This window comes from Culicoides brevitarsis, chromosome 3 (genome assembly GCF_036172545.1).
Source record: "Culicoides brevitarsis isolate CSIRO-B50_1 chromosome 3, AGI_CSIRO_Cbre_v1, whole genome shotgun sequence".
Lineage (NCBI taxonomy): Eukaryota > Metazoa > Arthropoda > Insecta > Diptera > Ceratopogonidae > Culicoides > Culicoides brevitarsis.
The window spans coordinates 2,663,860-2,688,466 of NC_087087.1; the positions used below are offsets into that span (position 1 = coordinate 2,663,860).

General features: G+C 27.8%; 10 protein-coding genes across 14 annotated transcripts in view; 5 read left to right on the forward strand and 5 right to left on the reverse strand.

Annotated features, from left to right (window-relative positions):
- LOC134833445 (ETS-like protein pointed) overlaps nucleotides 1-1,647 on the forward strand; it is a 66,287-nt gene extending 64,640 nt beyond the window's left edge. The window contains exons 8-9 of the mRNA XM_063847760.1: nucleotides 480-587; nucleotides 658-1,647. Of these exons, the coding sequence (XP_063703830.1) occupies nucleotides 480-587; nucleotides 658-771 (222 nt within the window). The 3' untranslated portion in view covers nucleotides 772-1,647. The remainder of the gene's footprint in view (nucleotides 1-479; nucleotides 588-657) is intronic.
- Nucleotides 1,648-4,232: 2,585 nt separating this feature from the next.
- LOC134833447 (dr1-associated corepressor) lies at nucleotides 4,233-5,082 on the forward strand. The gene is made up of 2 exons (XM_063847763.1): nucleotides 4,233-4,337; nucleotides 4,466-5,082. Exons 1-2 carry the CDS (start codon nucleotides 4,296-4,298, stop codon nucleotides 4,916-4,918), a joined length of 495 nt encoding a protein of 164 aa, XP_063703833.1. The 5' UTR covers nucleotides 4,233-4,295; the 3' UTR covers nucleotides 4,919-5,082.
- On the reverse strand, nucleotides 4,944-5,970 carry LOC134833446 (max-like protein X). The gene is made up of 2 exons (XM_063847761.1): nucleotides 5,802-5,970; nucleotides 4,944-5,732 (listed from the first exon to the last, which is right to left on the reverse strand). The coding sequence occupies exons 1-2, from the start codon at nucleotides 5,815-5,817 to the stop codon at nucleotides 5,080-5,082; spliced, it is 669 nt and encodes a 222-aa protein (XP_063703831.1). The 5' UTR covers nucleotides 5,818-5,970; the 3' UTR covers nucleotides 4,944-5,079.
- Nucleotides 5,971-7,160: 1,190 nt separating this feature from the next.
- LOC134836060 (heat shock factor-binding protein 1) lies at nucleotides 7,161-7,850 on the reverse strand. Its single transcript, XM_063851208.1, has 3 exons — nucleotides 7,667-7,850; nucleotides 7,522-7,600; nucleotides 7,161-7,462 (listed from the first exon to the last, which is right to left on the reverse strand). Exons 1-3 carry the CDS (start codon nucleotides 7,763-7,765, stop codon nucleotides 7,377-7,379), a joined length of 264 nt encoding a protein of 87 aa, XP_063707278.1. The 5' UTR covers nucleotides 7,766-7,850; the 3' UTR covers nucleotides 7,161-7,376.
- Nucleotides 7,829-8,608, reverse strand: LOC134836059 (protein CutA homolog). 3 transcript variants are annotated; one of them, XM_063851204.1, is made up of 2 exons: nucleotides 8,427-8,608; nucleotides 7,829-8,276 (listed from the first exon to the last, which is right to left on the reverse strand). In XM_063851204.1, exons 1-2 carry the CDS (start codon nucleotides 8,498-8,500, stop codon nucleotides 7,943-7,945), a joined length of 408 nt encoding a protein of 135 aa, XP_063707274.1. In that variant the 5' UTR covers nucleotides 8,501-8,608; the 3' UTR covers nucleotides 7,829-7,942. The 3 variants fall into 3 exon arrangements, with proteins under 3 accessions (XP_063707274.1, XP_063707275.1, XP_063707276.1); XM_063851205.1 differs by having other exon boundaries at nucleotides 7,829-8,359; nucleotides 8,419-8,556; XM_063851206.1 differs by having other exon boundaries at nucleotides 8,419-8,550.
- A 15-nt stretch (nucleotides 8,609-8,623) lies between these two features.
- Nucleotides 8,624-13,906, forward strand: LOC134836056 (prolyl 3-hydroxylase sudestada1-like). Of its 2 annotated transcripts, XM_063851200.1 has the most exons (4): nucleotides 8,624-8,827; nucleotides 11,657-12,088; nucleotides 12,621-13,656; nucleotides 13,722-13,906. In XM_063851200.1, exons 1-4 carry the CDS (start codon nucleotides 8,779-8,781, stop codon nucleotides 13,837-13,839), a joined length of 1,635 nt encoding a protein of 544 aa, XP_063707270.1. In that variant the 5' UTR covers nucleotides 8,624-8,778; the 3' UTR covers nucleotides 13,840-13,906. The 2 variants fall into 2 exon arrangements, with proteins under 2 accessions (XP_063707270.1, XP_063707271.1); XM_063851201.1 differs by lacking the exons at nucleotides 11,657-12,088; nucleotides 12,621-13,656; nucleotides 13,722-13,906 and adding an exon at nucleotides 9,087-10,600 and having other exon boundaries at nucleotides 8,632-8,827.
- Nucleotides 13,907-13,951: 45 nt separating this feature from the next.
- On the reverse strand, nucleotides 13,952-15,981 carry LOC134836057 (uncharacterized). 2 transcript variants are annotated; one of them, XM_063851203.1, is made up of 5 exons: nucleotides 15,848-15,981; nucleotides 15,025-15,099; nucleotides 14,886-14,963; nucleotides 14,608-14,749; nucleotides 13,952-14,092 (listed from the first exon to the last, which is right to left on the reverse strand). In XM_063851203.1, the coding sequence occupies exons 1-5, from the start codon at nucleotides 15,927-15,929 to the stop codon at nucleotides 14,038-14,040; spliced, it is 432 nt and encodes a 143-aa protein (XP_063707273.1). In that variant the 5' UTR covers nucleotides 15,930-15,981; the 3' UTR covers nucleotides 13,952-14,037. The 2 variants fall into 2 exon arrangements, with proteins under 2 accessions (XP_063707273.1, XP_063707272.1); XM_063851202.1 differs by having other exon boundaries at nucleotides 13,962-14,095.
- A 210-nt stretch (nucleotides 15,982-16,191) lies between these two features.
- LOC134833627 (serine protease inhibitor-like) lies at nucleotides 16,192-18,804 on the reverse strand. Its single transcript, XM_063848007.1, has 3 exons — nucleotides 18,443-18,804; nucleotides 18,189-18,369; nucleotides 16,192-17,026 (listed from the first exon to the last, which is right to left on the reverse strand). The coding sequence occupies exons 1-3, from the start codon at nucleotides 18,699-18,701 to the stop codon at nucleotides 16,270-16,272; spliced, it is 1,197 nt and encodes a 398-aa protein (XP_063704077.1). The 5' UTR covers nucleotides 18,702-18,804; the 3' UTR covers nucleotides 16,192-16,269.
- A 2,310-nt stretch (nucleotides 18,805-21,114) lies between these two features.
- LOC134833592 (uncharacterized) lies at nucleotides 21,115-22,306 on the forward strand. Its single transcript, XM_063847957.1, has 3 exons — nucleotides 21,115-21,156; nucleotides 21,727-22,113; nucleotides 22,196-22,306. Exons 1-3 carry the CDS (start codon nucleotides 21,115-21,117, stop codon nucleotides 22,304-22,306), a joined length of 540 nt encoding a protein of 179 aa, XP_063704027.1.
- Nucleotides 22,307-23,311: 1,005 nt separating this feature from the next.
- On the forward strand, nucleotides 23,312-24,013 carry LOC134834426 (ATP synthase-coupling factor 6, mitochondrial). The gene is made up of 3 exons (XM_063849075.1): nucleotides 23,312-23,414; nucleotides 23,574-23,725; nucleotides 23,785-24,013. The coding sequence occupies exons 2-3, from the start codon at nucleotides 23,574-23,576 to the stop codon at nucleotides 23,948-23,950; spliced, it is 318 nt and encodes a 105-aa protein (XP_063705145.1). The 5' UTR covers nucleotides 23,312-23,414; the 3' UTR covers nucleotides 23,951-24,013.
- The last annotated feature ends 594 nt before the right edge of the window (nucleotides 24,014-24,607 follow it).

A 24,607-nucleotide genomic window follows, 5' to 3' on the forward strand; every position in this document is an offset into this window, starting at 1 on the left:
TAAATTAAAAATTTTGATAAAAATATAATTTAAAAATTGTAATAAAAATAAAATTTGAAAAAAAAATAATGAAACTAAAAATTTGTAAAAAAATTGAAAAATTATTAAAATTTAATTATAATATTTTGTTTTAAATTAAATTAATTTAATAATTTAATTATTTAAAAAAAAATATTTTCTTAAATCTTGATAATTTTTTTTTTTTAAATTAAATTAATTATTCTTACTTTTTTAATAAAATATATAAAAATTTTAATAAAAATAAAAATTTAAAAAAAAAAAATAATGAAACTAAAAATTAAAAAAAAAATGAAATATTATTAAAATTCAATTAAAATAATTTTTTTTAATTTAATTAATTTAATATTATTATTAGAAAAAATATTATTTTAAATTTTGATAAAAAAAATTATTTAAATTTTAATAAGAAAAAAAAATTAAATTAATAAAACTAATAAAAATTTTCTTATTTTTTTTAGGTTGCTCGTCGTTGGGGAATCCGCAAAAACAAACCAAAAATGAATTATGAGAAACTTAGTCGAGGATTAAGATATTATTACGACAAAAATATCATTCACAAAACCACTGTAAGTTTCCTTTACTCTAAATTTCCTCAAAAAATTCAAAACTAACTTTTTTTTTAAATTTAATTTTTAGGGACGACGATATGTTTATCGATTCACCTGCGACATCCAATCCCTGCTGGGCTACACACCCGAAGAAGTACACGCAATGGTCGACTTTAAGCCAGAAAAGAAGGATGACGAGTAAACCCGTTGCTCTTCCTTTCAACCGCTTTATTGTGCTTCCTTCCTTCCTTCATTATGTGAAAATCCCCTTTGATGCCCCCACGATTTTATACCGTACATGCTCAATTGTTAATTTGGAGTTCGTTTCATCAAAAAAAATTATGTCGGCATTGTCCGATGGTGCCTTAAATCTCTAAAATTTGAAAAAATAAAAAGAAAATTGTATAAAAAAAACCATTTCCCCACTGAAAAACTGACGCAGAAAAAAATCGTAAAGCTTTGTGATAAGTTTAAAGATATAAAAAAATAATTTTAATTTTTTTCGCTTTTGTTATAAGTTAAATTTATATCAGAATCTACTTAAGAATTTTCGTCGACAAGCAATTGTTTATTATTAGACGTTAGATAAAATTTAGAAAAAAAATAATTGAAACTGAGTCAATATATAGAATGTACTATTATTTTAACATCGACCATTTTCACACAAACACATAAAAAAAATCATTTTTTTATTATTTTCAGATTTGATCTCTAATGTATGTCAAGCAAATGTTAATATTATTATTAAACAAAAAAAAAATCAATGTGAAAATTGTGTACCAAAAAATAAATCATTTGTATCATGATGTGTATTTCCAGGAGATATCGTAATAAATAAATGTAATAATCTAAAATATTTAAAAAAAAAATTGCAATCGGAATGATCAATTCGATCCGACGATCAAGAGAGATCCGCTTGAATTGATCATTTCGATTGGCGACGTGAATTTTTTTCGTCGTGCAAATTAGTTTTAAGCAAGATAAATATATAGAATATTATTAAATAAAGTAATAATATACTTAGCGTAATTTTAGTTTAACCCATATTGGAAAAAAATATTTAAATTTATGAATAAAAATATCCTGATTTTGTACATGTTTGTTGTTTTTTCTTTTTAAAATGGCGGAAAGTGAGGTTAGGTTTGTTAATTTTTTTATAAAAGCTTCAATTTTATTTTTTTTTTGTTTCTTTAGATTCATTTTTGATAAAACTTTGGGCTTCAATATTAATTTGAGATACAAATCTTTAAATTTTGGAAGAAAATTATTTTTTTAAGATGAAAAAGTTAATTTCAATCTCGACTTTGATCTTATCTAAATATCAATTTTTTGTTAATTTTTTCATATTTTTTAAATAGTATCAGTCTAAAATGATTAAAAATGATAAATTAGAGCCCTCTGATAAATTTTTATCCATTCGGAGCAAGATTTGACAAAAATTGCTTTGACACAGTTTTTGACACAGTTTTTTACATAGTTTTTCTCTTGATTTAGTTTTTAAAACAAAACTATGTCAAAGAAAAAAATTTTTTTCAGTTTCAATTTTTTGGCAGTTTTGAGTTATAAAATGATTAAAAATGATAAATTAGAGCCCTCTGATAAATTTTTATCCATTCGGAGCAAGATTTGACAAAAATGGCTTTGACACAGTTTTTGACACAGTTTTTTTGCTCTTGATTTAGTTTTTAAAACAAAACTATGTCAAAGGAAAATTTTTTTTTCAGTTTCAATTTTTTGGCAGTTTTGAGTTAGAAAATGATTAAAAATGATAAATTAGAGCCCTCTGATAAATTTTTATCCATTCGGAGCAAGATTTGACAAAAAATGGCTTTGACACAGTTTTTGACACAGTTTTTTTGCTCTTGATTTAGTTTTTAAAACAAAACTATGTCAAAGGAAAATTTTTTTTTCAGTTTCAATTTTTTGGCAGTTTTGAGTTAGAAAATGATTAAAAATGATAAATTAGAGCCCTCTGACAAATTTTTATCCATTCGGAGCAAGATTTGACAAAAAATGGCTTTGACACAGTTTTTGACACAGTTTTTTTGCTCTTGATTTAGTTTTTAAAACAAAACTATGTCAAAGGAAAATTTTTTTTTCAGTTTCAATTTTTTGGCAGTTTTGAGTTAGAAAATGATTAAAAATGATAAATTAGAGCCCTCTGATAAATTTTTATCCATTCGGAGCAAGATTTGACAAAAAATGGCTTTGACACAGTTTTTGACACAGTTTTTTTGCTCTTGATTTAGTTTTTAAAACAAAACTATGTCAAAGGAAAATTTTTTTTTCAGTTTCAATTTTTTGGCAGTTTTGAGTTAGAAAATGATTAAAAATGATAAATTAGAGCCCTCTGATAAATTTTTATCCATTCGGAGCAAGATTTGACAAAAAATGGCTTTGACACAGTTTTTGACACAGTTTTTTTGCTCTTGATTTAGTTTTTAAAACAAAACTATGTCAAAGGAAAATTTTTTTTTCAGTTTCAATTTTTTGGCAGTTTTGAGTTATAAAATGATTAAAAATGATAAATTAGAGCCCTCTGATAAATTTTTATCCATTCGGAGCAAGATTTGACAAAAAATGGCTTTGACACAGTTTTTGACACAGTTTTTTTGCTCTTGATTTAGTTTTTAAAACAAAACTATGTCAAAGGAAAATTTTTTTTTCAGTTTCAATTTTTTGGCAGTTTTGAGTTATAAAATGATTAAAAATGATAAATTAGAGCCCTCTGATAAATTTTTATCCATTCGGAGCAAGATTTGACAAAAAATGGCTTTGACACAGTTTTTGACACAGTTTTTTTGCTCTTGATTTAGTTTTTAAAACAAAACTATGTCAAAGGAAAATTTTTTTTTCAGTTTCAATTTTTTGGCAGTTTTGAGTTAGAAAATGATTAAAAATGATAAATTAGAGCCCTCTGATAAATTTTTATCCATTCGGAGCAAGATTTGACAAAAAATGGCTTTGACACAGTTTTTGACACAGTTTTTTTGCTCTTGATTTAGTTTTTAAAACAAAACTATGTCAAAGGAAAATTTTTTTTTCAGTTTCAATTTTTTGGCAGTTTTGAGTTAGAAAATGATTAAAAATGATAAATTAGAGCCCTCTGATAAATTTTTATCCATTCGGAGCAAGATTTGACAAAAAATGGCTTTGACACAGTTTTTGACACAGTTTTTTTGCTCTTGATTTAGTTTTTAAAACAAAACTATGTCAAAGGAAAATTTTTTTTCAGTTTCAATTTTTTGGCAGTTTTGAGTTAGAAAATGATTAAAAATGATAAATTAGAGCCCTCTGATAAATTTTTATCCATTCGGAGCAAGATTTGACAAAAAATGGCTTTGACACAGTTTTTGACACAGTTTTTTTGCTCTTGATTTAGTTTTTAAAACAAAACTATGTCAAAGAAAATTTTTTTTTTTCAGTTTCAATTTTTATCCATTTGGAGCAGACACAGTTTTTGACATAGTTTTTGATTTAGTTTTGCTCTTGATTTAGTTTTTATAACCAAAACTATGTCAAAGAAAAAATTTTTTTCAGTTTCAATTTTTCGGCAGTTTTGAGTAATTAAAATTATCAAAAAATTATTTTTTTTAGAAAAAAAAAATTAATAAAATTGATCGACTACCCTAAAAAATTTTTTGACAGAACTAAAACTTATCAATTTCATTCGTCTCAAAAAGTTGTCAGGAGACTTGGTAAACAAAATAAAAGAAATTCACAAAAATGCCCTCAAAAAAGAAGAAATATAACGCCAGATTCCCTGCTGTAAGTCTTTCTCTCTTCATTTTTATCGTTTTTCATCATCTCAAGCCCCAAAATCTTCTAAATCCCTAAAAACCCAAAAAATTCCACAAAAATAAAAAATTCCTTTCTCCATTTTTCCCCCGAAACAGGGTCGCATCAAGAAAATCATGCAAACGGACGAAGAAGTTGGAAAAGTCTCACAACACTGCCCCATCATGATATCGCGTTGCTTGGAGCTCTTTATCGAATCCCTGCTCTCCAAAACGGTGCGCGTCACAAATGCCCGCAACTCGAAAACGCTGTCGCCGTCACACATGAAAATGGTGATCGAATCCGAGAAAAATTTCGACTTTTTGCGCGATTTGGTGAAAGATGTGAAAGACGTCAAAGACATGCCGCCGGAAGAGGAAAATGGACAAAACCCAGAACCAGTTGCCGCGATAAATCTTCATGTGGCTTCAACGACGTCGTCGCAACAACAAATGCAGCCCGTGCAAACACAACCGCTCGCCTTGGTCGGGAAACGAAGTAGAAGTAACGGAAATACCGCGGCGCAAGAAGATGACGACGACGAAAGTGACGAGAGCGATTCCTCAGACTGATTTTTTTTCTAAAAAGAACCCCGTATTTTGTAAGAGCGACGCGTAAAAGGCATTTCTTAGGTGTCTTAAAATTTAAGGATTGTGTTTTGCCCCTTTTTAAATTTTTTTTTTCAATTTCTCAGACAAAAAATAGCAAATTAAGAAATAAAATTGATGAAAATTCACTCCGTTTGTTGCTGTTGCTGCACTTTTTCGATGGTTTGATTGACAATTTTCTTCAAGAGATGCGGTTTGCAGTGCTCCTCGACCCATGCCGTGCTCGAAGACGTCAATTCCGCGAACGTATCCATCGGTAACTTTTCAAAACTCAAAAACATCTCGTCCATCACGTTCTTCAGCACTTCAAATTTCATGTCTTCGCTCAACGTGCTCTCATTATTCGGCGTCTGATTCTGATTTTGCAACATCGTCTCGTAATTCTTCTGAATTATCCGCAATGCCATCACCTCCTTTTGTAACGTTTGCAAGTCATCTTCCTGCTTTTTCTTGTCTTTGTGCAAAAACGAGATATATTCGATGGATTTTTGCAAAACTGCCGCCTTGCTGATCTTGTAGCCGCTCGCGTCGTTCTGATTGCACTTTGGCACGATTTCTTGCAACTCTTCGTAGCCTTTTTTGATGTTGTCGCGACGTTTTTGCTCGGCCAGCGTATGGGCGTTGCGACGACGTTCCTTGTAGCTCATCGAACGAGTGCTGTCCTCGCCGACACTGTCATCCTCCTCGTCGGTGTTCTGCGTGCTCGAATTTGGCGTGTGCACGAGACTATTTTGCTCCGGGCTTCGTACGTCTTGCGGTTCAATCTTGAATTTTGAATCTAAAAAAAAAATTCGAGGAGAACAATGAGAGATAAGAAATTTTACTGATAAGAAATTGGAAAACTCACCAATAGCTTCTGCCATTTTTTTTTTGTACTTTTAATTATCACAATTTTCGTTTAAGGCGTGATTTCACGTAATTCAATTAGTTCGGGGAACAGGGAAAAAGAGACGAGTCAGCAGAAAGAATTTAAAAAAAAGTTTCGAATTTCTTTGATTTTAATAACAATAACAAGTTTGACAGTCAAAACAGGGATGGAAATAGAGTAAAATGGTAAGAGGGCAATTTTTCAAGTATAAGGGCTCATTTTTTACGTATTTTTTATTTTTCAAATTTTAAGCTTAAGAACAATCAAAAAGACATTCAAATTAATTTTCCGTAATTTTTGATGATTTTTAAGCTTGAAATTCATCAAATAGTATGGAAAACTACTTTGGATGTCTTTTGGATGGTTCATAAGGTTAAAATTTGAAAAATAAAAATTACGTAAAAAATACGTAATTTCTTTTTAGCGTAACGTTTGAAAAATAAAAAAAAATACGTATACGTAATTTTTACGTAAAAAATATGACTGGTTCACAAGCATGAAAAATTTGTAAAAAATACGTAATTTTGACTTTGCAAGCATATTTGATAATTTTTAAGCTTGAAATTCATCAAATAGTATGAAAAACTACTTTGGATGTCTTTTTGATGGTTCACAAGCTTAACGTTTGAAAAATAAAAATTACGTAAAAAATACGTAAATTTTACGTAAAAAAACGTAATTTTGACTTTGCTAGCATATTTGATAATTTTTAAGCTTGAAATTCATCAAATAGTATGGAAAACTACTTTGGATGTCTTTTTGATGGTTCACAAGCTTAACGTTTGAAAAATAAAAATTACGTAAAAAATACGTAAATTTTACGTAAAAAAACGTAATTTTGACTTTGCTAGCATATTTGATAATTTTTAAGCTTGAAATTCATCAAATAGTATGGAAAACTACTTTGGATGTCTTTTTGATGGTTCACAAGCTTAACGTTTGAAAAATAAAAATTACGTAAAAAAATACGTAATTTTTACGTAAAAAATACGTAATTTTGACTTTGCTAGCATATTTGATAATTTTTAAGCTTGAAATTCATCAAATAGTAAAAATTACGTAAAAAAATACGTAAAAAACACGCTTGAAAATCCCCCCGATTCTACGGACCTGAAATCTCATAAAATCAATTTCAAATCCAATTTCCGTTGATTTTTCATCCAAATTCGATCTGAACTTTGCCTTAAGTTCATTTTTTCCTCAAAATCGTACAAAAATGTTTCCTTGACGACATCCAAACAACATTCCTGTTAACTTTATTAACCGCCAACCCAAAAAAATTGATAAATGGAACTAACTTCGACACAAATTTCTTTGTTTAATCAATATTGCGTGCGATTTTTTTTCATGATTTTACGTTTATTGTTATTTATTGTTACATCTTTTTTCGCTTAAATATTATTTTTGACAAAAAGTGTGCATAAAAATCGATTATTTCTCATGCGGGGGAATTTTCTTGTTGATTATGTGACAATTTTGTGAGTTTTTCAAAATAAATATTTTTTTTTGCGTCTCTGACATTCAAAATTCGCTCGACAGATTTTCATGACTTAGTCATTTGCCCATTTCGGGTTGATCTGCCATGTTCGCTTGTTGCATCAAGTCTCCGATGGATTTTTCCAGCTCATCCAAACGGGTTCCTAAAATGAAAAATTCTCATAAAAAAATATTTTTTTTGTTAAAATTAAAAATTTTTTACCCATATCGTCGATTTTCGTGATTATCTGATCCGACATCGTTTGAAACTTGTCCTGAACGCCTTGCAAGAGCGTTTGCACCTGCAAAAAAATTAATTGTTGTTGTTATTGATGAGTCGCAGGATACGGGTTTGTCATTTTTCTCACATAAATCGACAATTCCTGCATATTTTTGGGATCTGCAGTACTGTTGAGCGAATAATTTTGCTCGATATCGCTATCAATTTCGGATTTTACGTCAGACATCGTTGAAGTTTCGTTAAAGATTGCAGGACAACAAAAAAATTTTTTCGGTTTCTTCCTTTCGGGCGATGGATTAATACTGAAAACGTCAAATTTGTCGATTTGAGACGTCAAGTCGTCGAGTTTTTGTTAGATTTGAATGAAAAACGTTAAATTTGAACAAATTTATTTAATTTTTCTTTATTTTTCAGGAACAGTTTTGCCAATCCAGTCCAAATACGGCGGATTTCCATTCTCAATGGGCATGGAGATGACTTCGGCAACGGAATATGGATGATTTGCTCTGATAAATTCCGATAAATCGTCAACGCGGGACTTTTTGGTCTTGATAACGAGCATTACTTCGGCATCTTCGTTGATTTTTCCTTCCCACGCGTAGACAGAAGTGATTTGCGGGACGATATTAACGCAGGCTGCAAGTTGTTTCGTGATGATTTCGTGCGAAAGCTTCTTCGCGATGGTCTCATCGGGTGCGGTAACGTAACAAACGGCATATGGAGTCATTTTTGAGGAGCTGCAAAGGGAACGTCGTGTTATTCGTGCAAAATTTGAACTGAAAGTGCTTTGAGCGAGACGGCGTATCATTAAATCGACAGTCTGGAAGACAATTGATAATGAATAATGCAAAAGAGGAAAGGTTATCAGTTGTTTGTTACCTTTTTACCTTTGATTTTTGACGAGAAACAGACAGGCGGCGAGTGATGTTACGAGAAAAATGCAAAAAATCGAGCTTTTCATCCAAAATTTTTGAATTTTCTTCAAAATTTTGTAATTTTCTTGTGAGAAAATTCAAGAAAATAGAAAAACCGGGCAGTTTATTGACTTTAAAGACAAATTCTTACCTGAACAACGCCCATCAACTGTCAAATTTGACAAATCCATTAAGGCGATTCCAATTTTTGAGGCTTTTAAACTCATCGCCGGCGATTTTTTACCAAATTTACCAAAAATAATCATCAGATTCATGTTCAAATCAGCAATTTGGATTCTGTGAAAGGACAAAAACGTTACCAAAAATGAGTGAGAAGCGAAAATTATCGGACGAGACGGAAAATGACAAAGAAGGTATGTTTGGCGTTCCTTAAAAAAACATTTTTTTATAAAAAATTTCTTGCTTCACGATTTTTTATGAGCTTTTCACACTCATATCGCATTTCTTTTGTCGTTTGTGCGTAAAAAGTCACTTTCTTTCGAATTTCCTTTTGAATTTCCTCAATTTCCTTGCCAAATGGATGCGTTTCGGGAAGATTTGCGGGTGAGTGGAAAACAAAAACATCGAAAAACCTCAAGTTTTTTGCTAATTTTGTAATTTTTTTCATTTCAGATGCTTTTAAAGCCTCAAAACAGTCGAAATTGTGCGAAGCTGGGTCATCTACGATCGATTACGATGCTCCAATTAAGGTTCAGATGAGTTCCAATTACTTGTCGAAGGAATTTCTTGCGAATTTTTCAAAATTTTGGAATGAAAATGAAAGTTTTTCCGATTCTTCCGTCGATTTGCTTGCATCGCCCTTCAAATTGGCTTGTCTCAAGGACTTTTTAACCGACAAAGACTCGTTATTGCAAAAACTTGTTCAAGAAATGACCGAAATTAGTTTCGATCGTCGCCAAATGGATCTTTACGAGTTTTATCAATCCACGGATTTGGTGAATTTCGAGAGTCAACCAGCAATGCGGATGTTTTACGCGCATTTACGCGACACCGTGATGCCGTGGATGGAAAAATTGACGGGAATTAAGCTTTCGCACATTTCGGCGTCGTGTAGCATGTACAATGCGGGCGATTATTTGCTCGTGCACGACGATTTGATGACAGATCGACGCGTTGCCTTCGTTTATTACATTTCGCCGTGGAAAGGAGCTGAAAAATGGACTTCGGAGATGGGCGGCGCTCTTGAATTGTTCGAAAATCGCGAAAAGGAGCCTTTGTTTCCGGTTAAAAAGCGAATTCCGCCGACGAATAATCAATTTGTCTTCTTTCGTGTGGGCTCGGATTCGTTTCATCAGGTTGGCGAAGTGACAAATTTCGATTTTCCACGTTTGACGATCAATGGATGGTTTCATGGACCCTCCGCGGATGACGAAACAGCAACAAAAATACCTCAAATTGATTTGCATTACACGACGCCGCATGAAAAAACAACCGACGATGCTTTATACGAGCTCGTGAACCCAATTTACCTCAAAACGGAGTACAAAGAAGACATTCACAAACAAATTGAGGAAAATTCCGAAGCTTCGCTCGAGGAATTTTTGGATGAAGACTTTTACGATCAAATTTTGACGCAAATTCAACAAATTCCGGCGGATTCGTGGCAACTTCAGGGTCCCGCCAACGTCAGAAATTACGAAGTTTTGACGCTGAACGAAAAAACGCCTTCAATTGTCGCCAAATTCATGGAAATTTTTCAATCCAAAGCATTTTTCAAGCTGCTGCACGAATACACGGAGCTGGATTTGCACGGAGCGAATGTCGCAGAGCCAAAATGTTCCGTTGAGCTTCAGAGATGGACACGAGGATGTTATACGGTGCTTGGAGATCCATCGCAGTATGCGGATTGCACGCTCGACTTAATTTTTTATATAAACGCATATCCGCAAGTTGGAGTCGTGACGTATTTGTCGCCTGAGGAGGACTCGTTGGATGACGAAGCAGGCGAGGAAGAGGAGGAAATTGATCCGATTTTGTTGACAATTCATCCGAAAGATAATGCGCTGAATTTGGTTTATCGCAATGAAGGAATAACAAAGTTTACGAAATATGTGTCGAAAAATTGCCTGAAAGAAGGCAAATATAGCTATATTTTAGTCTGTAGATACAAGGAATAATATTTTAAATACAGAAAATATTTTGAAAAATTGAATTTTTTACTTTTTAGCTTTCTTAAAGTGAAATATTGAATCTTTGATGCGAAATTCAAGGAAATTCGAGAGGATATTGACCAATTTTTTGATTTTTTCTTTAAAAAAAATCTTAATTTTTTTTTTTTTATTTTTTTTTTTTTTTTTATTTAATTTTATTTTAATTTTTTTTAAATTTTTTTTTTTTATTTTTTTTTTTAATTATTTAATTTTATTTCGGAAAAAAAAAATTATTGAATTTCTATTTAAAAATTTTCAATTTTTTTTTATTTAAAGATATTTAATTTTATTTTTTTTTTAATTTATATTTTTTTTATTTTTAATTTTTTTTTTAAATATTAAAAATTTACTTAAATTTGTTTTATTTAGACCACAAAAATACTGCATATTTAATTTTTTTTTTAAATTTTTTGAATTTTCAAATTTAAAATTTATAATAACGACTTGTCAAAAATTTAAAAAACATAATTTTGAAATTTCATTAAAAAAAAATTTTAAATTTTTTTAACTTTTTGAATTTTTTTTACATTTTGATAAAATTTTTTTTATTTAAAATTATTTAATTTTTTTTATTTTTTTTATTAATTTTTATTAAATTTTAATTTAGCTTGAATTTCATTTTAAAAATTTAAAAAAAAAAATATTAAATTTTTGTAAGAATTTTTTTATTTAAAATTATTTAATTTTTTTTTTTTTTTTTTTTTTTTAATTTTTATTAAATTTTAATTTAGCTTGAATTTTATTTTAAAAATTAAAAAAAAAATATTAAATTTTTGTAAAAATATTTAATTAAAAATTATTTAAATAAAATAAAAAAAAATAAATAAGCTTTAAAAAAATAAAAATTAAAAAAAAAATTTTATTTTTGTAAAATTTTTTTATTTAAAAATTATAAAAATTTTTGCTCTCAAAAAAATTTCGAAGATCTTCACTTTTTTTTTTATTTTTCTTAAAATCTAAAAAATCAATTTTTTACCTTTTTCTTTCAAAAAATTAAATTTTTCTTAAAAAAATTTTTTTTTTACTTTTCAGCAATTTTTCGTTTTTCCTCAACTCTGACCTTCATCATCGTAATTCTCGTCATCGGAGTGCCCATGTGGTGGAAAACAACCGAAGTTTATCGTGTTCCGCTGCCTTATACCGAGATCAGTGATCTTCTCAAGACGCCAATTAAGACAAAAGTCAACATTGGAATTTTCACTCATAACGAAGAACGCACAAAATCCTTAATTCACGACTTGATTTTGTACTTTAAAGAGCACGAAATTGTCGATTTGCACTTTTCGAGCATCAATTTGGACAAAAAACTCGCGGAAGAGGCTCATTCTCCTGCTGCTTTGGAAAATTTGGCACAAAAAAGTGTCGAAGTGCGGGATGGAGACTTTATGTTCATCGAATGGATGAAGTTGACGGAAGAAGTTTTGGTTAATTCGGGACGAGCTGCTTTTATTTCGAGCAATGCGAGTGAGTTTTTGTCGAAATTTTATGATTATTTTAAAATTTAGAAGATTTTTTTTAATTTTCAGTTTTTTAATTTTTTTAAACTTTTTCTTGTCAAAAAAATTATTTTTCTTCAAGATTTTTCGAATATTTTAATTTTTTCTAAATTTTCTTAAGATTTTTCTCGTCAATATTTTTTAAAATGTAAAGTACGAAGAAATATTTTTTTTTTAATTTAAAAAAAAAATTAAAATATTTTTAATATTTAAAAAAATATATATATTAAAAAAAAAAATAAAATACAAAATAAATGAAATACTTTTTAATTTTTTTTAAACATTTTTATTAATTTTTTTTTATTTTTTATATTTTTTTTAAATATTTTTTAAATATTTTTAATGTTTTTTTTTATTAAATTTTAGTAATTCTTTGAAAATTTAATTTTTTTGTATAAAAAAATTTTCAATTCAAAAAAATTTCTTCAAAATTATTAAAATTCTTAAAAAAATTTTATATTTTTACCAAATTTTTCATTTAAAAATTATTTTTTTCACAGCTGCAAGTAAAATCCAGCAAGTAATCCGCTCATGGCTCCTTCAAGAATACCGTCTCAAGTCAATTTTGGGTTCCATAACGACAGTTTCGGGTCAAAAGTTGCATCACAACACGCCTCCGCCTCAACCGCAATACGACGTCTTACTTTCCGTGCTCAACCCAAACCCCGAATTGCAAAAACTCAATTGGAACGTTCGTTTAGCTGCCGAACGTTACATCGAACCCTACTTGAAATCACTCAGTCCGCTATCAAACTTCACAATTAAATCGCAATGGAAGTATCAAGTCAAGTTCGATCACGTGGATCGCCAAATTCCCGACAATTCGAAGCTAAAACGACATTTTATGCTGCACGAAGACCATTTACCGCAAATTATCACGTCGCTGGAGAAACGTTTGGGCAACCAAGTGTCGAGTTATCCGTGCGTTCATCTGGTTTTCTACATGCCGCCATGCAAAAAAGGACCTTTGCACATTTACAAAAAGAACGGGGAACGTGCTTCGACGAACGATGTCGACTCATTTATTTCGGCAAAATGGGGCGGAATCGTAATTGTGAATCCCCCGGAAGCTGTTTGCGAGAAATTCATGGAAAATGAGGAAATTTTAACGGAAGTCGATGTCAATAGTCACGATGCCATGGAAAAAGCTCTTTTTTTGCTCCGGAAAATTTTCGATATGGAGTCAAATCAACCGATAAAAGGTGTTGGGATGACAGAACAAGAAACAATTTTGCCCCGAAATTGGGAAGTTGACACTTATTTACGAACGGGAGCCATTCATCTCATCCATTCGGCCCAATCCACGCTCAATTCGTTGATCCAACTCCTCGGAGGCATCAGTTATATCGTCATCAACGATCAAGTCGGCACGGAAATCAAAAATTCGTATGCGGAAGTTGTCGCTGCGAAAAAATGTCTTGCGGAAAGTGACTTAAAATGCGCTGTGATGCATGCAAGAAACGCTTTTATTGCAGCTGAAGCCGCATTTTTCGATCCAAGCTTGTTGGCGTTGCTTTATTTCCCCGATGAACAAAAGTAAGTTTAGAATTTCTAAAAAAAAAAAATTTAAAAAAAAAATTTTTTTTTTAAATTTTTTGTAGATACGCCATTTATATCCCGCTTTTCCTGCCAATAATGATCCCCGTGATACTCTCGCTGAGTTCAATAAAGAAGTTTTTCAGCAAAAATTCGGAAGAGACAAAGACTAAAGAGGAGTAAAAGTATTAAAAAAGCATCAAAGACACCAAAAAAGCATTTTTTAATTTAATTTTTTATTAAGTACATCCCTTGCTTCCATCATCATGGAAAAAAGTTGAATAAAGAATGACGAGATTCACTCTGCTTTTATAGATTATTTACAAGAAACCCATATTTTAAAGTGAAATCAGCTTTTAGCGTTGAAGCTTTTTGATTTTTTTAAGCAGCAGGTCGATTTGATGTCGTTGGTCTGTAGTTGATGTTCATCTCGCGACTTCTCGTGTAAAGAAAAAAAAAATTAAAAAGAGAAAGAAAGGTAATTTTTATCGTTTTCTGACACAATTTTCATTAAATTTTAATTTTTTTGCAAAAATTTTGAATTTCAATTTTTCAAAAATTTTAATTTAAAATTATTTTTTTTATAAGAAATTATTAAAAAAAAAAATTAAAAAAAATTAATTTTTTTTAAAAAAAATAAAATTAAAAATTTAAAAAAAAAAAAAAAAAAAAAAAAAAATTTTAAATTAAAAAATATTTTAGAAAAAATTAAAAACTAAAAAAAAAATAAAATACAAACATAAAAAAAAAATTAAAATGAAAATTTCAGAAATTTAAAAAATTATAAATGTAGAAAAAAAATTTTTTTTTTTTAAAAAAAAATTATTCAATATTTAAAAAAAAAGTTTGAAAAAAAATTTTTGGCAAAAAATAATTTTAAAAAAATAAATTTAATTTTTTTAACTTTTAAAATTATGAAATTATTTAAAATTTTTTTCAAAAAATTCTTACAATCGATTCGCTGCTGGAAGAGCCCAACTCAAAATCGCTCCCCTCTTCGGTGTTGTTCGCGGAAAATAAGATCGACTCATTTCTTTTTGAACATCTACAACTCCTCCTTCGCCTTCCATCATGTCCTTGTTAATCATCAAATCTGCAAAATTAATTCAAAAAAATTAATAACCAGCCTTCTCCATCTTTAATGCAAAAAAATTGCAAATCAACTTTCTCCCATAAATCATCGAGCAATTATCATGAATTTTTTTATTAGATTCGAAACTTTCACATACTTTTGAACTTATTCACGGTTCTCTTGCCAAACGGTTCTGCGAGATCGGCATAAGCTGACATTGGAGTTCTGTAAAAATCTGAAAAATGTAAAAGTTTTTAGAATTTTTTATGCAATTCGATGAGAAATAAAAATCTTACAAACACGATCGCTAATCCCGTCATCAGAAAACATTTCCATGAAGTCTTCGTCGTCGAATTTGGCACGAAGTGCATCTGAAATTTTTTTTTTTGTTTTTAATTTTATTAATATTTCTTAATTAAAAAATTTTAAAATAAATAATTAAGTTTTAAATTTTTTTTAAATTAATATTAAAAAGTTTAATATTTGATTAAATTTTAATTTTCGTTTTAAAAATAATTTTTTTATTTTTTATAAACAAAAATATTAATTTTTAACTTAAAATTTTAAAATATAGTAAAAAAAATTATTTAAATATTTACAAATTTTTTTTTTTATTTTTTTTAATTAATATTTAAAAAAATAATTAAATTTAAAAAAAAAATTTTTCGAGCAATTAAATAATTTATTTTTATTTTTTTTTTAAAATTTTTTTAAATAAAAATATTTAAAACTTTGTCAAATAATTTAACAAATTTTTAAAAACAAGATTTTTTGAAAAATTATTTTGTTAAAAAATGAAAATAATTAAAAATATTTAGAAATAAATAAATTAAAATTAAATGATATTTTTTTTTTTGCATTTCAATTTTTTTGTCCATTAAAAGTTTATCAAAAAAATTAAAATGCAAAAAAAATAATAAAAAAATGATTTATGTAAAAATTATTTTTTATTATTTATTTTAAATATTTATAAATGTTTTTAAAAAAATTTTTTATAAAATTAATTTTTTTTTAAATAAAAAAATATTTTTATTTTTTTTTTAGAATTTCTTAAAAATAAAATTAATTTATTTTTATTTAAAAAAAATCACTTTTTATGAAATTTTTAAATTTTTCTACCTTTATAAGAATGATATCCATAAGCATTTGCTGCTAAAAGCAAAACCAGAATGAGGCACAAACTTTGTTGGCCTTTCACCATTTTTATTTTTTTTCACTTTTTTCCTTTTTTCTTAAACTTCCTTCACAACTGATCAACTTAGACTGAATTTTCTTCTTCTCACAATTTTCCTTTTATACATTTTTCCCTCTAAAAATAGCGAAGAAGTCTGCAACGGATTGATGCCACGATTTCTATAGCTTAACAACAGGAAAGGGAAGGACATGTGACAAAGAAACAATGCAAAAAAAAAACGGAAAACTGTGCAGTGACGTAACAAAAAATGACTTGAAAAATGCAAAAGTTCAAAGTAAATAAAAAATTTCTGTCTTTTATTCGAAATAATTGACTAAAAATACGTCAAAACCATCAAAAATGGGCTTTAATGCAACGTCGGATCCCGAATTGTCGCCCAAAAAAGCACAAATTTCGTGTCTTCGTCTCGCAGCAACATGATATAAGGTCTGTCGATTTTAAAAGTCTTGTCAGCGGAATTATAATCGATCGTAGCCGACGACACGGAAGCAGCTCGGGTGCCTTTTTCATCAACTTCGAGCACCGTTTCCTGCGAAATATCATCAATATTCAACTTTTTGTCGCCCAATGTCAATCCTTGCACTTCGTAATTCAGCTCTTTGCCGTAAAATTCGCTCAGGAACGGCTTAAACTTGAATTTGCTCTTTAAACTGACTTTCGGGATTTGGTAAGTGACTTTTTTGTAATCGCCAAATTGCAGCATTTGATTGAAATTCAAATTACTGATGAGCGAAATTAAGTTTTCGATGTCGTTGCCTTCGTCAGGGAGGATGAAGTACATGTTGACGCGACTTTCGTCGGAGGAATTGTGCGTTTTGTAAGGTTTAGCGATGACTTTGCACTTTAAGTAATAAGTGTCTTCGGCGAAGAAGAGATCTTCGGAGAAACGCATGTAATCGACGTTGACAGTTTTGTTCGGAGACACGTTGAACGGGAGATTTGCCGTCATTCGAGCATCGAGAGGATCAAGCCATTCTGCTTCAAAGTAAATTGTGTTGGCTAAAAGCATTTCAGCGTTTTGAGGTAAAGGTAATTGTTGAATTAGTTTGTTTGTGCTTTGGCTGACCCATGCATCGACAGTTTGTTGGGCGATGGAACGATTTCTGTTGAAGAAATGAAAAGAAAAAATAAGTTTAAATTTGACAAAAAGTTAGTTTTTGTGGCCTAAAAAGTTTTTTTCAAAAAAATTTCAGGAGCTGAAAGTTAGATTTTGCCTTTTTTAGAGCTGAAAAGTTAGTTTTTAAGGCCTAAAAAAATTTTTTTAAGAAATTTGAAAAGCTGAAAGTTAGATTTTGATTTTTTAAGAGCTGAAAAGTTAGTTTTTAAGGCCTAAAAAATTTTTTCAAAGAAATTTCAAGAGCTGAAAGTTAGATTTTGATTTTTTAAGAGCTAAAAAGTTAGTTTTCAAGACCTAAAAAATTTTTTTGAAAAAATTTCAAGAGCTGAAAGTTAGATTTTGATTTTTTAAGAGCTAAAAAGTTAGTTTTCAAGACCTAAAAAATTTTTCTGAAAAAATTTCAAGAGCTGAAAGTTAGATTTTAAATTTTTTAAGAGCTAAAAAGTTAGTTTTCAAGACCTAAAAAATTTTTCTGAAAAAATTTCAAGAGCTGAAAGTTAGATTTTGACTTTTCAAGAGCTGAAAAGTTAGTTTTATTGACTTAAAAAATTTTTTTCAAAGAAATTTTAAGAGCTGACAGTTCGATTTTGATTTTTTAAGAGCTAAAGAGTTAGTTTAAATGGCCTAAAAAATTTTCTTTGAAGAAATTTTAAAAACTGAAAGATAGATTTTGACTTTTTTAAAGCTGAAAAGTTAGTTTTTATGGCCTGAAAATTTTTTTAAAGAAATTTCAAGAGCTGAAAGTTAGATTTTGACTTTTTTAGATCTAAAAAGTTAGTTTTTATGGCCTAAAAAATTTTTGTGAAGAAATTAAAAAAAACTGAAAGTTAGATTTTGATTTTTTAAGAGATAAAAAGTTAGATTTTGACTTTAAAATAGCTGAAAATCTTCTATAAACTCATAAAACGTACAATTTCTGACCCAAATAATTAATAAATGATATTTTTTTCCTGTTTTACTCAACAATTGGGAATTTCCCTCTACTACTCATTATTATTTACATTCCGATTATCACGTCGTTTCATTATCTCAAAACATTCAACTTCTCTTAAATGTAAAAAAACACACGATCCGCTATTCAACCGATTAACTCAACCAGTTCTCGGCTAATTAATTCACTTCTCGTTCTTTTCGTTTCCAATTCTCACCTCCAATCCAATTTGACGATATCCGATTTGTAATGATCTTTCAGCAAATCTTCCGCAATTTCGCTCACATTCACTTCCTTCGGCAGAAAAATCGCATTTTGACACTTCAGCTTAAAAACTTCGTCTTCACGTACTGCCAGCTTATCAAGTTCTCGTCGGAATTCCAAGTGAACTCTGTTACCTTTACAAAAATGACGTCAAAAAAAAACATAAATTTTTTCAAAAATTCTGCGCGTGTCAAAGTCGACCTTCACCTTTGCCCCAATTGAGGAGTGTGTTAATGGCATCTTTCAGCTGCGAATTGGCAAAAATCCGAATTTCAGCAAGCAGCACGGAAATTCCGAGGGGCGAGGAGAGAAAATTTTCATGAGCTTCGATTTCGTTGTGTTGTCGCAAGTGTCGTTGCCATTCGACGCTGAGGTCGAAAATTGATTCTTTGATGTTTGTGCTTGAGACTCCCGAGAAATACGTGAAAAGAGAGACGATGGCGACGAGTTTTAAAGAAATCTTCATTTTTTCACGTTTTTATAGATTATTTTTTTCGGGATGTAAATAAATATTTTTTTTTTAATTTTACATCGACGACGAGGAAAAAAATGATAACAAACCGATCGAAGTAAAGATGACGACTGAGACGATTTGTGTGAGAAATTCAAGAGAGAAGATCAAGATCAACACAACAGGTTCTTTACTTTACTTTACGTGATACGGAATGACTTTGCTTGTGTTGGTAAAGTAAACAAAAAGAAATATCAGTTGGTGACGTACTTGAATATTAACACAAATTTACATGAAGAAGTGTTTTGTAAGAAATGACGAAATGGTAATTTTTATTCTAAAAGGACTATTCATTGAGAGATTTTAAATTAAAATTTAATTAATTGAACTAAAAATTAATGAAAATTATAATTTATTTTTAAAATTTTGTTAAAATTAAAAAAAATAATTTTAAAAAAATATTAAAAATAATTTTAAAAAAATATTAAAAATAATTTTAAAAAAATATTAAAAATAATTTTAAAAAAATATTAAAAATAATTTTAAAAAATATTAAAAATAATTTAAAAAAAATATTAAAAATAATTTTAAAAAAAATATTAAAAATAATTTTTAAAAATATTAAAAATAATTTTTAAAAAATATTAAAATTAATTTTTAAAAAATATTTAAAATAATTTTAAAAAAATTATTAAAAATAATTTTTAAAAAAATATTAAAAATTATTTTATAAAATTTTTTATTAATTTAAAAAAATTCTGAGAAAAAAAACAATTTTTACGTCATCATTCATTAAAATTTTCAACTTACCGGTTAGTTTTTTCCCAACATTTATAAGTCACGTGCGTCACTTCACTTTTACTCCAAATTAATCTCTCTATCTAAAAATCCCTTTTTAATTTGCAATCACTAAAAAAAATGACAATCGAGTTCAATTGCACCAATTCACCAAATTGACTCGTAAATCCTCTAAATTCGTGATTACCTCACGAAGAAATTAAAAAAAAAGATAAAGTGCACAACAAAAACTTGCAAGACCGGCAAACTTAAAAAAATTAAAAACAAAACATAATACGAGAAAAATGGGCCAAAGATGAATGGACCAACAAAACTACGTAACAAACAATAAGTACGCTAAAAATGTAGTGCAACCTTTCCTTTCCTCTTTTTTTTCTCTCGGCAGCTGAAAAAATTGCAATTACTCAATACTTTTTTATGACGCGACGACGTTGCGATGCTGTGTGAGCGGTAAAAGTGTTGCGGGTCCTAAATTCTTTTTTTTTTGTTTTGTTGCTCAAATGTCAACGACTTTTGAAAATTCAATTAAAAATTTCAAGGAAAGATTTACTACATGAGATTTTTTTTTTTTTTTGAGATGCGAAATGATGAACTTAATTCATAATTCATGAATGAGCAACGCAAAGTAATTGTTTGAAAATGTGTTTCTAATATTTTATGGGTCAAAGTTTTAGACAAAAAAAAAGTCACACGTTTATGAGTAATGCAAAAATCGTTCACAAAAGCTTAGTTTCGTAAGGTAAGAAAATTAAAAAATGCATTTGAAGGTCAATTTTTTTGGCATTTTGTGAGAAAATTAAAAAAATTGAAATATTAAAAAATTTAAATTAAAAAAACTTTTTAAATTAAATTTAAAGTTAAATTAAATTTAATTAAATTTAATTAAAAATATTTTTTTTTTATTTTTTACTTTTAAAATCATTTTTTAAATGATTTTTTAAATCATTAAAAATTAAATTTTCATATAAAAAAAATATTTTAATAAATAATTTTTTTTTTATTAAAATTTTTTTTTTTTTTCAAATTTAATTTTCTTTTAATTTAAATTATTTTTAATTATTTTTTTATTTTTTAAAAATGTTGAAAAATATAATTAAAAATATTAAATTAAAAATTTTTTATAAAAAATGTTTAAAAAAATAAAAATAAATATTTTTTTCAAATTAAAAATATTAAAAAAAATAATAAAATTTTTTAAATAAGGAAGTTTTTAATAAAAAAAAATTATATGAGAAAAATGTTTAAAATAATTTTAAAAAATTAAATAATTTTTAAAAATATTTTATAAAAAATATTTTTTTATTATTAAAAAAAATATATTTAAAAAAAATTACAAATTATTAAAAATTATTTTTTTTTCTTTTTAGATACTTTTCTTCATAAAAATCATTAAAAAATTAATTACGCGCCGAAATTATCTCAAACCGAAATGTAAACAAAAAAAACAATCACAAAGGAAATTGCAGATTAAGTAATATCTCTACTTGCACCGAAACACAAAAAAAAATGAGAAATATTACCCTTTACTATTAAAAGCTTAACAAAAATTGCAAGTACCTGACGCTCGTGAGCGAAAATGTGTACGAGAGTGTGGTTCCTTAAAAAAACTGCGAAATATAAAAGCACGAGCATGACTGCAAATAGATACATTGTGAAAAGTGAAGTGCTTGAAGTTTGTTGTCTTAACTGAAAAAAAAAAATTTAAAAAATGAATCAATTTGTGAGTAAATTTTTAATAAAAAAATTAAATTAAAAAAAAATTATTAAAATAAAAATTAATAAAAAAAATTTTTTAAAATTAATAAATTCAAATAAAATTATTTTTTTTTTTGAATAAAAAAAATATTAAAAAAATTTAAAAAAAAATTAAAATTTTTTAAATAAATTTTTAAATAATTAAAAAAAAATTAATTAATTATTTTAAGACAAACATTAATTTTTTTTTAAATTAAAAAATAAAAAATTTTTGAATTTTAAAAAAATATTTTTTAAATAATTTTAAAAAATTATTAACAAATTTTTTAAAAAATTTTTTAAAAATAATTTTTTTTTTTAATTATTTTTAAAAAAAAAGAAAAAAAAAATAAAAACGAAAGTTATTGCACTTCTGGTGTAAAAAAAACAATAAATCAGATAAACAAACATAATTACCAATTTCATAGGCGCTGATGCGTTAAAAAAAATCATAAAAACTTATCCGCCTTCGTTCACTCAACTCGAAATTTTTTTTTCTTTCTTCCAGAAATGTCTTCTCATTTTTTCCTGCGTTCTCTTTACCTCTGCCGGGCATTTGGGAGGCGGACATGAATCCTACAGCTACGGCGCTTCAGCAGGCGGCGATGGCGGTCATGGAGGATACGAATCGAGCGGAGGTTACGAATCCGTCGGAGCATCAGGAGGCGATCATCATTCGAAAGACGTTCACATCCCAGTTCCTCATCCCGTCGCTGTTGCTGTTCCGCAATATTTAAAAGTCCCCGTACCCGCTCCATTCGCTCAACATGTGCCCGTTCAACACAAAATTCTCGTTCCCGTGTACAAAGTCGTGCCTCAAGTCATCGAGAAGCCCGTTCCGTACACCGTCGAGATCAAGGAACCCGTCGAAGTGAAGAAACCTTATCCCGTTGAAGTGAGTTTGAGTCCCTTTCTGTGAAATCCTTTCTCTGAAACTATTTTTAACTGTCCCAAATTTTTCATCTCTAACACGCCAGGTGATCAAAAAAATTGAAATTCCCGTCCCAAAACCGTATCATGTTCCAGTTACCATCTACAAGCACGTTTTGCATAAGGAAGAAGTTGTCAAGGGACATGGATGGAAGTAAATATGCCTTTCAATGTTTTGTCAAGAAGCTCCCGTTGTCGCAAGAACATCCGCAGCAGCAACAAGAAGAAGAACAAGAACATAAAAACTATCAAGTTAAAGAAGAAAATGTCGAAGAAATGACGCAAAATGAGCTTCAAGAGTATCCCGAATATGATGACTATGATTATCGTGAACCTTCAGATTACGATGAAAATTGTCATCGTCAAAATTGTGATAATTATTAGTTTTTAATAAAAAAAATATAATAAAAAATTTTAAAATGTATTTTTTTTTTAATTTTTCACTTTTTTTAAATTTTAAGATTTTATTATTTTTTTTTTAAATTTTCTTGTTGTTTAAATTAAATTATTTTCATTTATTATTTTCCTTCCTTTGGATTACTTTTAATTTTTTTTTAATTAATTTATTTAATTTTTTTATTTTGATTTTAAATTAAATTTTATTTCATTTTTATTTATAAAATGAAATTTCATATATTTTTTTTTATTAAGTATTTTTCATTTTATTAATTTTTAAAATTTTTTAGTTTTTATTTTTTTTTTAAATTAATTTAAATTAATTAATGCGTTTTATTTAATTAGTTATTTTTTTAAGTTTAAATAAAAATAATTTTTTATTAATTTTTATCAATTTAAATTTTTTTTGATTAATTTATATTTAAATTTAATTTTATTTATTTTAATTAATTTAATTTAATTTAATTAATTTAATTTTTATTATTAATAATAATTAATTAAATAATAATTTTATCTTAATAATTTAAATTAAATTTTTAATTAATTTTTAATTAAATTTTTAATTGATTTTCTAAATTTTTTTTTTTTTTTAATCAGAATATATTTTTTTTTAATTCAAATTAATAAATTTGTTTTAATTTTAATTAATATTAATTTATTTAATAAAATAATAATTTTAATTTAATTTTTTTTATTTTTTTATCGATAACGAATTTTTCAAAAAAATTTCCCATAGCGAATTTTCTGAAAAATGACATCTTACGTCAAAAAAAGTTACGTTTATCACTTTTACACGTCTCTGAAATCGCGAGTCTGAAAATTTCCGAGTGTTTTGCCAGTCTTTAAATCGCTTAAAACACAAGTTTCAAGGTAATTTCTCCCATAATTTTCATTTCTTTTCGAAATTCTCTTATCACAAAACCCTTTTTGACTCAAATTTCTTTCCTTCCTTCAGTAATTTCCCCAAAAAACCCCCAAAATATTTGTTACATAACTTCCAACTTGCTTAACATGATTTCTTCTTTGCAGATGCTCACATCGCAACTCTTCGCCGGAGCCCGTACTTTGGGTCTCGTTGCTCGTCGCAACATTGGCATCGCCGCTCCCGCCATGCAAAAGGTCTCCGATCCCATCCAACAATTGTTCTTGGACAAAATCAAGGAATACAAAGCGAAGAGCGCGTAAGTCAAGAGAAAATCTTAAATTTTCGAAGATTTTTCATTGAAATTTTTCTTTTTAGCGGCGGCAAATTGGTTGATCCTTCACCCGAAACCGAGAAGGAGTTGAAGAACGAATTGGAACGTATCGCCAAAACGTACGGAGGAACTGGCAAGGAAGACATGACCAAATTCCCCGAGTTCAAATTCGAAGAACCTAAATTGGATCCCATCAACCAAACCCAATAAAAAGTGTAATTATTGAAAATAAATTCTGGTAAAGCTGTTCTACTCCTAAATTCAATAGAGAAATGAGTGTTTTTATTATAAAATCTGTGCAAGTCGTCGAAAAAATCAATTCCTGAAAGTATGCAATGAACGTCGTATAAGGAAAAAATAATTTTATGCCCCTTGAGATATGCAATGAAGTTTAAACTACATTTTCTCAATTTTTCACGAATTTTCGAATAATTTTCAAAAATTTTTTGCACGAAAATGTTTTCAAAGCTCATTGAAATTAAAATTTTATTTCTACAAGGCTTTCAAGATAATTTTTAATAATTTTTGAAATTTTTAATTTGATGTTTAAAAATATGTTTTGTCTTAAAATCACAAAAATTTACTTCAAATCGCTTAAAACTCAGATATGTGAACAAAAATTTTTTTTTTTGCAAATATTAAAAATTTTAAATTGATAATTTTTTTAAAATAATTTTTACAAAGAAAAAAAAAATATAAATCTCTATAAAATCTAAATTTTTGTTAAAACTTTAAATAAATTAATTTCAAAAAATTAAAAAAAATAATTTTTAAAAATTAAAAAAAAAAAAAATTTTTAAAAATAAAAAAAAAATTCGTAAAAATAAAAAAAAAAATAATTTAAAAAATAACTAAAAAAAAAATTAA

Bases quoted from the DNA above. Each gene is read 5' to 3' on its own strand.
- LOC134836057 (XM_063851202.1), bottom strand. From the start codon at position 15,929: ATGGTGAAAGGCCAACAAAGTTTGTGCCTCATTCTGGTTTTGCTTTTA. The intron at 14,964-15,024 runs GTAAGATTTTTA...TACATTTTTCAG, and splicing joins CGGGATTAGCGATCGTGTTT to ATTTTTACAGAACTCCAATG. The intron at 14,750-14,885 runs GTATGTGAAAGT...TTAATTTTGCAG, and splicing joins AACCGTGAATAAGTTCAAAA to ATTTGATGATTAACAAGGAC.
- LOC134836056 (XM_063851200.1), top strand. From the start codon at position 8,779: ATGAGTGAGAAGCGAAAATTATCGGACGAGACGGAAAATGACAAAGAA. The intron at 8,828-11,656 runs GTATGTTTGGCG...TTTACTTTTCAG, and splicing joins GACGGAAAATGACAAAGAAG to CAATTTTTCGTTTTTCCTCA. The intron at 13,657-13,721 runs GTAAGTTTAGAA...AATTTTTTGTAG, and splicing joins TATTTCCCCGATGAACAAAA to ATACGCCATTTATATCCCGC.
- LOC134836060 (XM_063851208.1), bottom strand. From the start codon at position 7,765: ATGTCTGACGTAAAATCCGAAATTGATAGCGATATCGAGCAAAATTAT. The intron at 7,601-7,666 runs GTGAGAAAAATG...ATTTTTTTGCAG, and splicing joins TGCAGGAATTGTCGATTTAT to GTGCAAACGCTCTTGCAAGG. The intron at 7,463-7,521 runs GTAAAAAATTTT...TTTTCATTTTAG, and splicing joins CACGAAAATCGACGATATGG to GAACCCGTTTGGATGAGCTG.
- LOC134833447 (XM_063847763.1), top strand. From the start codon at position 4,296: ATGCCCTCAAAAAAGAAGAAATATAACGCCAGATTCCCTGCT. The intron at 4,338-4,465 runs GTAAGTCTTTCT...CCCCCGAAACAG, and splicing joins ATAACGCCAGATTCCCTGCT to GGTCGCATCAAGAAAATCAT.
- LOC134834426 (XM_063849075.1), top strand. From the start codon at position 23,574: ATGCTCACATCGCAACTCTTCGCCGGAGCCCGTACTTTGGGTCTCGTT. The intron at 23,726-23,784 runs GTAAGTCAAGAG...TTTTCTTTTTAG, and splicing joins GAATACAAAGCGAAGAGCGC to CGGCGGCAAATTGGTTGATC.
- LOC134833627 (XM_063848007.1), bottom strand. From the start codon at position 18,701: ATGAAGATTTCTTTAAAACTCGTCGCCATCGTCTCTCTTTTCACGTAT. The intron at 18,370-18,442 runs GTGAAGGTCGAC...ATTTTTGTAAAG, and splicing joins ACTCCTCAATTGGGGCAAAG to GTAACAGAGTTCACTTGGAA. The intron at 17,027-18,188 runs GTGAGAATTGGA...TTTCTTCAACAG, and splicing joins ATCGTCAAATTGGATTGGAG to AAATCGTTCCATCGCCCAAC.
- LOC134836059 (XM_063851204.1), bottom strand. From the start codon at position 8,500: ATGAAAAGCTCGATTTTTTGCATTTTTCTCGTAACATCACTCGCCGCC. The intron at 8,277-8,426 runs GTAAAAAGGTAA...TTCCCTTTGCAG, and splicing joins TTTCTCGTCAAAAATCAAAG to CTCCTCAAAAATGACTCCAT.
- LOC134833592 (XM_063847957.1), top strand. From the start codon at position 21,115: ATGACTGCAAATAGATACATTGTGAAAAGTGAAGTGCTTGAA. The intron at 21,157-21,726 runs GTTTGTTGTCTT...TCTTTCTTCCAG, and splicing joins TGAAAAGTGAAGTGCTTGAA to AAATGTCTTCTCATTTTTTC. The intron at 22,114-22,195 runs GTGAGTTTGAGT...CTAACACGCCAG, and splicing joins AGAAACCTTATCCCGTTGAA to GTGATCAAAAAAATTGAAAT.